General features: G+C 46.9%; 1 protein-coding gene across 1 annotated transcript in view; it reads left to right on the top strand.

Moving 5' to 3' along the window:
• The window catches only part of ADAM19 (ADAM metallopeptidase domain 19), an 86,755-nt gene that overhangs the window by 65,255 nt on the left and 8,840 nt on the right, over positions 1 to 12,660 (top strand). The window contains exons 13-21 of the mRNA XM_061151837.1: positions 1,161 to 1,250; positions 3,649 to 3,844; positions 5,079 to 5,187; positions 6,417 to 6,621; positions 7,606 to 7,683; positions 7,802 to 7,910; positions 8,951 to 9,095; positions 9,917 to 10,001; positions 10,293 to 10,517. Of these exons, the coding sequence (XP_061007820.1) occupies positions 1,161 to 1,250; positions 3,649 to 3,844; positions 5,079 to 5,187; positions 6,417 to 6,621; positions 7,606 to 7,683; positions 7,802 to 7,910; positions 8,951 to 9,095; positions 9,917 to 10,001; positions 10,293 to 10,517 (1,242 nt within the window). The remainder of the gene's footprint in view (positions 1 to 1,160; positions 1,251 to 3,648; positions 3,845 to 5,078; positions 5,188 to 6,416; positions 6,622 to 7,605; positions 7,684 to 7,801; positions 7,911 to 8,950; positions 9,096 to 9,916; positions 10,002 to 10,292; positions 10,518 to 12,660) is intronic.

Below are 12,660 nucleotides of genomic sequence, written 5' to 3'. Positions count from 1 at the left end.
CAGAATAAACTGTGGGGATGAGATTGAGGGTCTGTCTATGTGGGAAAAGCTGTTTGCTTTTTTAATCTTCTCTATGGTTTGACTTTTTGAAAACGCCAGCATATAACTTTAATAAAACAAGAACCATTTAAAGGCTTCCCACCTGCACCAGCATGAGTTCAGAGAGATCAGCCCAGACCCTTCAGAAAGGAGAGAGTTGTATTATCATGGAGGGCCCAGTGAGGTTGAGGGGCAGCCTATGACTGATCTTGGCCAGTGGCTTATATTCAGAGCAGTTTCTCCTTCAACAGATGAGTATGTGATACTAGGTCATGTGCACGGGATAGGAAAATAAATAGGTAGAAATAAGTAGACGTGGTTCCTGTCCTTTAGGAGTATATAGTCCAAAGCCAGAAGCATATATTGACCAAATAGCTGCAAAAATGTATAAATACAACTGTTGTAAATACTAGGAGAGCCAACAGCATGATGCTAGGAGTGTATGTAATGTGAAGGGAGCTGCCCTACTCAGGCGGGGGTGTGACTCTGACCCTACACTTGAAGGCTGAGGTAGGAGTTAGCGAGGGGCACAAGGAGGGAAGTCACCCTTTAGCTAGTGGGAGAATTGTGCCTGGGGGTGGGAAGACACCTGGTGCGCTAGAAGGGAAGGAACACAGGTCTGCCTGGATTCCAGGAAGACACAGTCTCTGGATGTTGGATTGGGGATGAGAAAAACAAATCATGACATTTCCTTATAATGTAGTACTATGCGAAAAATCACATTTTAGAAGAATCCATGATTACAAGGAGAAGTGGGTGTAGTGTGTTAAGTTTAAAAGCGATATGGTAGATAATACCAAGTGATTAATAACAAATAAATAAATAAAATAAAAGTGATATGGATACTGTGATTTTGTAAAATAACTATATGTTTATAAACGTGTCAAAATGCAGTTGTGTCTAAGTTGTGTGTTACTGATGATTCTGCTTATGTATATTCTCTACAATATATACATACTATCTTAATGATAAGTGATGTTTTGGGTAGAGATTTTCCAGGGAGCTGGAGTTCCGGGGACACATGAGGTAGGATAGGGGGTCAGGCCCCTCATCCTGCCTTGTTTCCCATCTCCCTGCCCTGCTGCCTCGGGGTCTCACACTCCCTCTCGCTGCCTCCCCAGGAATGCGATAACCCCTGCTGCAACGCTGCCAACTGCACCCTGAGAGAGGGGGCTGAGTGTGCGCACGGCTCCTGCTGTGACCGCTGTAAGGTAAGGGCCCGCCCCGCCCCGAGTTCTGACCTGACAGCCCGCGGCTCTGCAGGGGCTGGTGGTCAGGGTTCAGCCTCGGTCCTGGGGAAGTGGTGGTGTCAAGGTTTCAGAAACATGGAGCCAGAAAGAGCCTTTGAACAAAGTTTGCCGCCTTCTGTATTTGACCTCACTGAGTTCAGATCCTCCCAGAAGGCTGTGTGGGCCTCCTGGAGAGTGGGAAATTTTTTTAAAAAATGTCCAGAGAGAGTAGGCTTGATTTTATTTGGTGTTCATAATATTCCTCATCACAGTTTTGATTAACTTTAATGGATTGCTTGTTAGGTGCCAGGCACAGTGCAGAGAATTTTATATGTGTCATCTCATTCAGTTCTTATAGAACCCCTATGGGGTGTATGTTAATATCCTCAACTTAAGATGTAGAGACTGAGGCTCAGAGGGTATAAGTGACTTCTCCAGGGTTAAACAGTGAGGAAGGGCTGAACCAGGTTTCTCTGACTCTGGAGCCCAAGTTCTTAGTATTGATTGGAAGATCACACCATTTTTATCACTAATGTTATTATAGGTCTACAATCTCTTATCTACAATTTGGAAATTCAGGAAGTTCTAAAAACTGAAAAAAAAATTTTTTTTAACTCATTTGGTGGCAAAATTGGACCTGAATTGACGTAAATCTAATTATATTCTTTTTGAAAAATCACACTTAAAGCCAATAGTATATTTCATTGCAGAAACATTAGTGTGTTTGATTATAAAGTATAATCCTAGGCCTTGATTCTGGGTTATGTAATATACAAATGTCATGTGTATGTATATATAGAGAGATATACACATTTACATATGTATGTACATCTGTGTAATGTCTGCTTTCTCAAATCTGTGAAGTCTGGTGCCCATCTGGTCCCAGGGTTTTAGATCGGATCATGGACTGTGCTTCCACCCACCACATGCTCAGGGCTCATTATGTTCCCCATACTGTTCAAGTGCTTTATTAGAACATTCTTTCTAGCATGACCTTCTAGCAATAACCACGAGAGGGTTATTATCCTCATGCACCCATGAGAAAGTGCATGAACAGAGGTCTGCTGGCTAAGGAGCTGGGATTTGAACCCAGGCAGACTGGCTCCAGGGTTGGTGGGTCCTTTTTCCCTCCATCCTGCTCTTGGGTGGGGAGATGCATCCAAGGCCACCCTTGCTCCGAGACTGTCAGCAAACTGCCCAGCTGGCCTGCTCCCACCTTCTCTCCTTGGATGCCTCGTGGGTGGTGTGGAGTCACCCAGCAGTGTGGCGGGGTGCTGTTGTCAGACATAGCTCTCTTTGCCTGTTCAGGGGAACTCCCACGCCTTCTGTTTGACTTTAAGACAGACCTGGCATCCCTCAGAGAGGCTGTGCTGTGTTAGGTCCTCAGGTCTCAGGCTGAGGCCCGAGAATGAACGTGGAAAGCACTCGTCTCCGAGTCCCAGGATTTGAGCTTGGATCTTGGAAAGGGTTTCCCTGTAGAGAATTGTGTGGGAAAAGATGAGCCCTGGAGTCTAAGATCTTCATTTCCAGCCCTGTGTGTGATTTGGGGCAGCCTATTAGCCATCCAAGCCTGAGTTCTTTATCTGTAAGATGGGAAGAGTACTAATAACACTGACCGCCCAGCCCCCCACCCAGGGAGGCTGGAAGACTTGAACAGAAACTCACTCTTTACCAGTTGCCCAAGGTGTGCTATTTGATCAGGTCATTTCATCTGCAGAATGGGGCAGATAGCAGCATCTAGCTCATGGGCATTGTGAGGATCTCATGAGATGAACATGTGTAACATACTTAGCCTGGAGCTTGACTCAGTAATGTGTATTATTGCCAGAGTGCTTGTGAATTCAAAGATGCATGAATGCTAGTTTGTGTGTGTGTGTGTGTGTGTGTGTGTGTATCTGTACATATATACTAGTGGGCTTTGCCCTTCTGCCACTTACTAACCATGAGACTTTGGAGACATGCCTGAGATTTCATCATCTGTAAAACAGGGATAATGTTATGTTACATAGGACTGTCATGAAGACTAAATGAAGTATTATTTGTACTGGGCATTTAAGTAGGAGCTCCATAAAGTAGCTGTTATTACTAAAGTTCTTAGTGAACTATAAATAGTTACATAAATATTATTTCTTACCTGATTCTTAAGACTGCTATGTAGAGTTAACATTTGTAAAAACCACCTTGAAACTAAGTGTTAGATGTTCTGTGTTAGATGATTTATCGTGGTTTAAGCTAGTGAGGTCATGTAAAAAGTGCTCTGAAATAATGGTAATGGGAAATTCTGTTCCATGGGAGTGATGCTCATGAGCCCTTGCTGGGAGGACTGAGGATAAATAGGTGGGAGATTGACTTTATCCCCTCTTCTTGTTCCTCGGCTCAGCTGTTGGCCCCGGGCACGCTGTGCCGTGAGCAGGCACGGCAGTGTGACCTCCCAGAGTTCTGCACGGGCAAGTCCCCGCAGTGCCCCACCAACTTCTACCAGATGGATGGCACCCCTTGCGAGGACGGCCAGGCCTACTGCTACAACGGCATGTGCCTCACCTACCAGGAGCAGTGCCAGCAGTTATGGGGCCCTGGTAAGGCTCTCCCCAGGGAGCGGACGACCCTCCTTCCACCCTACTGCTTCCTAGCCAGCCTCCCTCTTCAGACACTCTAGATTGCTTAGAATCAGGCTCTAAAAGAGCATCTCCAGATATTACCTTATTTTAATCCCCTTGCCTCAGGTAGACTTTCAGGAGGAGGCAGTAGACAGTGTTCTTTCTAGTTCCTTGATGCTTTAAATTCTCACAGTGAGTGAATGGATAAGAATAATCCAACAAAACAGGTGGATGCTGGAGCTGTGAGCAAAGTATCAACTATGAGATGGGATTTTTTTTTCATGTATCATAATCTATTGGCGAAGACTGAAGAATTAATATGATAAGTTGGAATGATAGTACTATAACAAGAACAATAGTAATATGGTTGTGGAGAAAACCATTTTATACATGTGGGGAAACAGATGGGTACAACCCCAATGGAAAGCAGTTTGGAGATACCAGAATTTTAAGGATACCTATCATTGGACCCATTCAAACTACTGCTTAGGGATGTGTCCTACACATCCCTTGTATTTGGCCAAGTAGATTTACAAGGATATTTATTACAGCATTGTTATAGCAATAACAACCCATAAATCCTTCAATAAATCCTACCAGTTAAGGTAATTCTGGTGCACCCATACATTGGGACTCCATAAACTGAATAAAAGGACGCAGCTCTGTATGTACTAAGTAAAAAAAAAAATCATGTGAATAGACGATGCTGCCACTCTTTATTAGATAGATTATCTCTAGAAGATACACAAGAATTGTATCTAGAAGGTAGAGATAAAGTTATCTTTAGAAAATACACTATTAATTGATTGCTTCTCCAGGTTTTAGGGATGTAGGAACTGGAATGACTAAGTAGAAAAAACTGAAAGACATATTTTATTCTTAAAAATTTTCTGCAGGTATTACCTTTATTTAAAAACAAAAACACCTGAAAAAGACAGGGCTTCTTCATGAGAACGAAGGCTTAGCACACAAACCTCCTGTAGATATAAAACCTCAATAAAGTGTAAAGAACTGATATAAAACCTGTTTTATGAGTAGGTCTTGAGAAGGTGGGGGTGGAATAACAGATAGGGGTAAAGAAAAGGCTGAATATTCCCTCCCACAAAACTTCCTTAACTTCCTGATTTTGCCAAGGGCTAGCTCTGTCCTCTGGGGGCTTCTGACTTCTACTAAAGTTGGCTAGTGTGCTGATAAATGTTTCTTGCCCACCCAGGGGCCTGGCCTGCTCCTGATCTCTGCTTCGAGAAGGTGAATGTGGCAGGGGACACCTTTGGAAACTGTGGGAAGGACATGAATGGGAAACACAAGAAGTGCAACATGAGGTGATGACCATAGGGCAGACCCCATGAGATGAGGGTGACAAAGCAAGTCCTGCTCTTTTGTCACTCCCACCGACTCATCAGCTTGGCCGGCCCTAGAGCGGGCCCTTAAGTAAATCTCTTCCAGGCCCTTTTGACAATGCACCATTCAGCCCTAAGGAAGTCAGAGGGAGGGTGTGGATGCAATGCTTCCTAGAAGGCTGGTCACATTTCCTTTTGGGACTTTCTTATACTAGGGCAGCCCATCAGCCCCCTTGGGTCATTTCCGCAGGGCACTAATTACACCCTCATCTGAATAGCCTGTCATTCGCCCAGTCATTCATTCATTTCAACCATCCATCCACCTACACACCCATCCACTATCTATTGTGGATTTACCATGTGCCAGATACTGGGCTGAGTATATGGAACTTAGCAGGATAGTATAATAAAAGGAAATATGGTGGGAGCCACCCAACCCACCTTAGTGGACTGAGGTGGTTTCCCAGGGGAAGTTATGCTTAAGCTGCGATCTAGAGAAAGTATCTATTTGAACAGGATGAGGCATGGTGCTGGTACTTGGGAGAGTGTCCCAGGCAGAGAAATGAGTAAAGAAAAACTGGTGGTAGGAAGAACTGATAGCAACTTGACATAGTTAAAGTATAATGTTGGGGTGCAGTGGGGAGGGGGGCGGCTACTGAGAAATGAGCCTGGCTAGTTAAGCAGGGACCAGATCATGAGAAACCTTGAGTACATGGCTAGGGGAGTTTGGACTTTGGCTTAAGAGCAGTCTGGAAATTAGGCTCTTGTAGGGCAAGACTGGAGCAGGGAGATCAGTTTCCAGGTGTCTAGGTGAGAGAGGATGGTGGTGTGAACTTGGGTTGGTATGTAGGACGGAGGAGGGAGGTTGGGGATGACACCAGGCTTCTTCTGGCTGCAGCACCTGGGTGCATGGGGTACAAAGAGCATAAGGGGTTAGGTTGCTCAGGTCAGGCAGTTGTTCTTGCGGTAAAGAGGACTTCCCAAGGCCAGCGCTCTGGCTACATCTGCTTGGGAATAAGGATGTAGCATCCTGTCCTTGGTCTAAGACCACACAGAGGAATTCTGGCTAAGTCCCTACAGCACACTCATTGCCTTTTGCCTCTCCCCCACACAAACCTGCCGTCCCAGTCAAGAAAGATCAAAGCTTTTGGCATCCCAGCTCTTCTCTGTCTCTGATTCCATCTCCTTCCCTCCTACTCTCTTGGGCTCAGAGATGCCAAGTGTGGGAAGATCCAGTGTCAGAGTTCCGAGGCCCGGCCCCTGGAGTCTAATGCAGTGCCCATAGACACCGTCATTGTGATAAACGGAAGGCAGATCCGATGTCGGGGCACCCACGTCTACCGAGGTCCTGAGGAGGAGGGTGACATGCTGGACCCTGGCCTGGTGATGACCGGGACCAAGTGTGGCCATAATCACGTGAGTTCCTTCCTCCAGCCTCACTCAGCCTCTGGGTTGCAGAAGGCAGTGGTTGAAGTGGGAGTCTGGTTGGAGGATGCCTGGGTTCAAATCCCAGCTTCTCCAACCTCTCTAGCCCTGTGGCTTGCATTCTTTATAGAGCATATTATTAAGAGCAAGACCCACCGCATAGAATTGTTGTATGGATTAAATGAGATAATCCCTGTAAACCATTTAGAAGGATTGGCTATTATATCTCTTTTGTCCTCATCATTAATTGTCACATGAATTATGAAATGGTCTAAACTAGGAGTCTGGAAAGCCTGGAGCGGCTATCTGAGAGTAAACTCTGAGAATAATGTTGTAAGACACGTCTGAAGCACTCGGTGTAGTACCTAGCACAAAGTAAACGGCTGTCACCATGGTCATTATCTTTAAGTATAATATTTAAATTAGCATATATTAATATACAATTAAGTAATTAACATATAACCAATATATAGTAATATAGGATGAAATAACACATATTTATTATATGGGCTTCCCAGGTGTGGCACAGTGGTAAATAATCTGCTTGCCAATGCCAGGAGATTCAGGAGACTCTCGGGTTTAATCCATGGGTCAGGGAAATCCCCTGGAGAAGGAAATGGCAACCCAGTCCAGTATGCTTGCCTGGAGAATCCCAGGGACAGACGAGCCTGGTGGGCTACAGTCCATGGAGTTGTAAAGAGTCGGACACAATGTAACAACTGAGCACGCACACATGTTATATTATTATGTTTTCTTAAAATATAATATTTGTTGTTTGCTCCCTCATCGCAAGAGAAATAGCAGAACTTAGTTAATTGCCATCCTGTCCTTGGCTTTTGAGGTTGTTTTTTCCACTATAATAACCTGAAGCAGGCTGCCTTTTTGTGTCCCATATGTTCTGAATGCAAAACCTCAGTCTCCCGATCGCCAACCAGTGTCCCTTCTGTTGCACTGACTGCTTTCTTCTCATTACAGATTTGCTTTGAGGGGCAGTGCAGGAACACCTCGTTCTTTGAAATGGAAGGCTGTGCGAAGAAGTGCAATGGCCATGGGGTACATATGCTGGGGGTTCTGGGGCTCCTCTGTGATGATGTCCACGGGGGCAGGCACTGTGGGAGGCCAGAGCTCTCTAGGGTGCTGACACCTCTTCCCTGCCCTGCCCTTGCTCCAGGTCTGCAACAACAACCAGAACTGCCACTGCTTCCGGGGCTGGGCCCCACCCTTCTGCAACATGCCGGGCCAAGGGGGCAGCATCGACAGCGGGCCCATGCCCCCCAAGAGTGAGTGGCTGGCCTGCGTGGCTCCTGCCCGCATTTGTGAGGAGGGATGGGTGGCGTAATGCAGAGGAATAATAAGTCAGCACTGTCATCCTGATTTTTATAAATGAGAGAACAAGAGGGGCTAAGTGGGATGAGTGGCCCAGGCTCCAGCCTGGTGTGGGGCCCAGCTCAGTTGCTCTTCCTCTGTCTGTCTCCCTTCTGTTGAGGAGCCTGTTCCTGCTTACAGAGAGATTAAGACAGACCACAGGTTATTGAATAATCTATTCTATCTGGGGGTCAGTGGTAGCAACTACCCCTTCTCAGCCACTTAATCATGAACCTAGGTCACATTATAGTGACTCAGATGCCCTTTGATGGACAAAGCTTAAAATGAGTAGCTGGAAACTCAGAAATGTATTTCAGGGATTCTAGTTCTTTGGTTTCCAAACTTAAAAAAAAATAATAGCAAAAGAAAAAATTTTTTTCTTTTGAGCAAAGTCTTTCAAGGAAGAAACTTCAATATATAAAACAGTTAAAAGTAGTGTGTCACTAGTCTATATATATTTTGTACATTTAGATTTATAATTTATGAGAACATTGAGGCGAGTTTGGTGAAACCAAATGTGAAATTGTGGACTGTGTGTGAGACTTCTAATCTTAGATCAATCTATATGTCTCAGTATTTTGTGGTTGCTTTGTGTCCAGGAAAATCATGATTTAGGCAGAAAACAAATGGTAAATAATAATAGAGCTGGAATAATAGAGCTCCTTGCCTTATATGAAAAGGAATGCTTTTCAATTAAGCAGAAGTAGCTGGAGAAACTTTACTGTGAAGTCTCTGCCAAGCAAGTTGACCTGATTATTGAAGCTAGTAATAATATTAGTGACTTCCCAGTGGGACATAATTCTGTGTTTTTCTGTTATAGTTTTTAAGTTAAAATAAGTAATACGAGGTAAATGAAAATCAAGGATCTGTAGAGTATCTGGAACATATTATTTGAAATCCACTACTGAAGCACCAACTGCTTCTAAATCTGCCGCTTGGGCTCTGTTTCTGGCAGGCGCTGGTCCTGTGGTAGCCGGAGTGTTTTCAGCCATCTTTGTGCTGGTGGCCCTGATGCTGATGTACCGCTGCTGTAAACAGAACAACAAACTGGGCTACCTCAAGTCCTTAGCCCTCCCTTCCAAGCTGAGGCAACAGTTCAGGTATGATGGGGTGCTGTGAGGGATTTGAGGTCTACTTGAGGGTCACAGCTTTCTGAAAGCAGTGCCTGGTTTTAAAAAAAAGAAGTTGATGGTGGTGGGTCTCATTTAGTTGGAAGGCAAATACCCTCTCCCTTTCTGTTACACTCCATGACCACGGCAAACATTACTACCTGATTTATGTTGTAAGTAAGCTTGATTGAGCCTGGTCATCACTTCAGAAGCCTTCTCAGCAGAATGCCCCCAACCAATTCAAGCTGAAATATGAAATGAAACCTATCCTGTATCTAATGGATTTCCTCCCCATCTTAAAGCCCAGAAAGTGAGGCAACAGAGGAAAACTGACTAGCTCAAGTCAATCACAGAGGTGGCTAGACATAAACTCAAGACAAAGAGTAATTTTTTCCCTAAGTAATTTATTCCTGTGAGTATTGAAGATGTATAGTCTCCAAGTCCTCTGTTATAAATCATACTTTTTTCCAGAGGAGATTTTTAAATCCTAGGTCCTCCTGGAATGATGCCTGAGGGAGATTGGTTGATGGCTTGTAACATCCTTGTCTTCTTGTGGGGAAAAAGTCTTAAAAGGATGAAGAAAAGATACTGAGACACGCTGTGCTGTGTATGAGGCCAACTGTCTTTCCTTGGGAGTTTTTCACTGGCCACTGTCTGCATGCTGAGGAGCTGGGCTTCAGGAGGGCCAATCCCACTTCCGCCAGGGCAGATTCAGGGAAGACTGAGCTGCTCGCTTGGCCACACCTGGGTCAGAGCGAACTCAGGCAGTGACCTTCAATGAACAACCTGTGCTTCTCCTTCCTTGTTACTAGTTGTCCCTTCAGGGTGTCTCAGAACAGTGGAACAGGCCACGCCAACCCGACGTTCAAGTTGCATACGCCCCAGGGCAGGCGAAAGGTAAGGGTTTTGCACCATGAACTTTGCTACTTTGACCTTCTCTCTTAGGACTCTGCTAGATTTTCCCTTAAGCACCTTTGTGGGCCCCTTGGGATTGGTAATAAACGACACTTTCTTGGCCTGAGAGATGGTCAGCTGTTTCTACCATTCCCTCATGACTTTAAAAGTTGCATCTGACCTCTGGAATCCAAGGTCTTTATTCGTGCCAGTGGGACACCCAGGGCCACCCTCAAGTTTTTAAGTGCATTAAGGGTTCCTGTGTCTCAGGCGTTCCTCGTCTTATGCATACAGGTGACCAACACCCCTGAAACCCTACGGAAGCCTTCCCAGCCTCCTCCCCGGCCCCCTCCAGACTACCTGCATATCGTGTCACCACCTGCGCCATCGCCAGCACACCTCAGCAAGGCTGCTAGAAACTCCCCAGGGCCCAGACCATCAGTAGAGAGGAAAGAATCATCCAGGGGACCACCCCCAAGCCGACCAGTGCCCCCCGCCCCTAAGTGCGTCCTCTCCCAGGTAAGTGGTTTCTCAGCAACCCTGCATCAGGAGCACCGTTTGTCAAGCCCTCAGCCACGAGGAATGAGGAATGATGGAGGCTGGGAAGAGCGAGCTTGCTGAGTCCTGGGCTGGCTGCCTTTTCTGCATTCTGGTCCATATTGGGCACACAGAGTGTGAGGTGATGAGATGGGGAAATATACTGCAGAGGACTTCCTCCCTGGTTGGCCTCTTCTGTGATAAGCCAGCGCCCATCTTCCACCCCAAATATGCATGTTCAGTTAGTGTTTCAGTTCCCCATGGTCGTTTACTCTCCGCTAGCCCTTTGCAAATGCTGTTTCCTCTGCCACATACACTTTCTTCCCTTTGCATCAACATCTTGTGTTCATTCTTAGATTTCCTGTTAAATGCTGCTTCCTCCAAAAAGCCTTCTGTGACCCCCAAGCCCAAGTTTGGTGTCCCTGTATGTCTCTCATCATAGTACTTATTCCACCAAATTGTGCCGATCAGTACCTTGTACCAGTCGGGAAGTCTTCCTGAGGGATGTAGGGTGATGCCTTGCTCATCTGGGGGCCAGGTCAAAGGGCCTGGCCTCTGGGAGGGGTGGGCAGGGTCTGGGCCACCCCCCATCACCGGTGTTCTTTAGAAGCAGAGCTGTCCTGCCCAGCAGTCTGTTTACCCGCGTGTCTGTGCTCTGATGGCTCCAGCTGAACCTTCTGGCAGCAGTTCCTACAGCACAGACACAGATGTTGGGTGCTGGCCAGGCGTGGTGCCTTCCGGAACCACCTGTGTGTTTTACCCTCAGCTGGGGTAGGGGACTTGCCCATTTCCCTCCTGGGACTGTTGTTTCTTGGGCGTGGTCCAGAGGACTCCAGGGGGCCCAGGCTGTCCCTGCCCCTAAGGACTGTGGTTGGCTCCAGGCCCTGGGGTCCCCGGGACATGGCAGTGTCATGGTTCAGCAGAGTCAGGAGCAACAGGTTTGGTTCTCTGATGATGCAAAGCTGCTGCAGTGCATGCTCCGTTGCTCAGTCACGTTCGACTCTGTGACCCCATGGACTGTAATCTACCAGGCTCCTCCATCCTTGGAATTTCCCAGGCAAGAACTCTGGATCAGGTTGCCATTTCCTTCTCCAGGGGGGATCTTCCCAGCTCAGGGATCGAACCTGCATCTCCTGAATTTGGCAGGCAGATTCTTTACTCCTGTGCCACCTGGGAAGCCCTGCAAAGCTGCTGCTCTCTCATTTTTCTCATCTGGGGCAGGGGTGGGATAGAAAATTCCATACAGAAAGAGAAAAGAAAGACTGACAGGGAGAGAAGAAGCAATAAGAAAGAGAGAGGAGGAGAGAAGAGGACATGGAGAGTGTGTTAGGCTCCTTGGGCAACTGTAACAGACACCACAGACTGGGGGGTGGGAGGCGGTTGCCAAAACCACAAGACTACTTATTTCCTGACAGTTCTGGAGGCTGGAAGTCTAGCAGGTTTGGTTTCTTCCACGGCGACTCTCCTTGGCTTGCAGGTGACTGCATTCTCCTGTGTCCTCATGTGGTGCTTGCTTTGTGTGTGTACGCCCCAATGTCTCCGTGTGTCCACATTTCCTCTTATAAGGGCGACAATCAGATTGGATTAGGGCCCACTCTAATGGCCTCATTTCAACATAATCACCTCTTTAAAGGCCATGTTCCAAATACACTCTCATTCTGAGACACTGGGGTTAGAGTGGCCACATGTGAGTTTTGAAGGGCACAGAAGGAGAGAGAAAGGGAGTAAGAGGGGAGAAAGCAACCACGCGCAGACGAGGGCATGAGGGGAGACCAGAGGACCCCAAAATACACACCCGAAGCATGGCTTCAGGCCCAAACAGGGATTTCTCAACAGTGCTGAGGGCGGGCTACAGGGATTCAGTCTGGGCAGACGCCCTTCCTGGGAATTGTCCCAGGACTGAGTCTCTGCTGCCCTCGGTTTCTCTTTGGGGGGGGCTTTCTCCCAGGGCTGAAGGGGCCAGGCCACGGGGCGGTTTGTAAGTAGGGTAGCCAGGACTTGCACCTAGGGCTGAGTCCAAACCCTTCACCATGTTGAGTTTCAGGTCCTGGTTGGGCTCTGGGGGGGGTCCACATTCTCAGTTCTCAGCTCCACCACCACCTAGCCTGGTGACATGGACCCCTCT

The sequence above is a fragment of the Dama dama genome, chromosome 9 (genome assembly GCF_033118175.1).
Source record: "Dama dama isolate Ldn47 chromosome 9, ASM3311817v1, whole genome shotgun sequence".
NCBI classification, from domain to species: Eukaryota; Metazoa; Chordata; class Mammalia; order Artiodactyla; family Cervidae; genus Dama; species Dama dama.
Note: the sequence above shows the minus strand (reverse complement) of the source record. Positions and strands in the feature narration are given on the sequence as shown.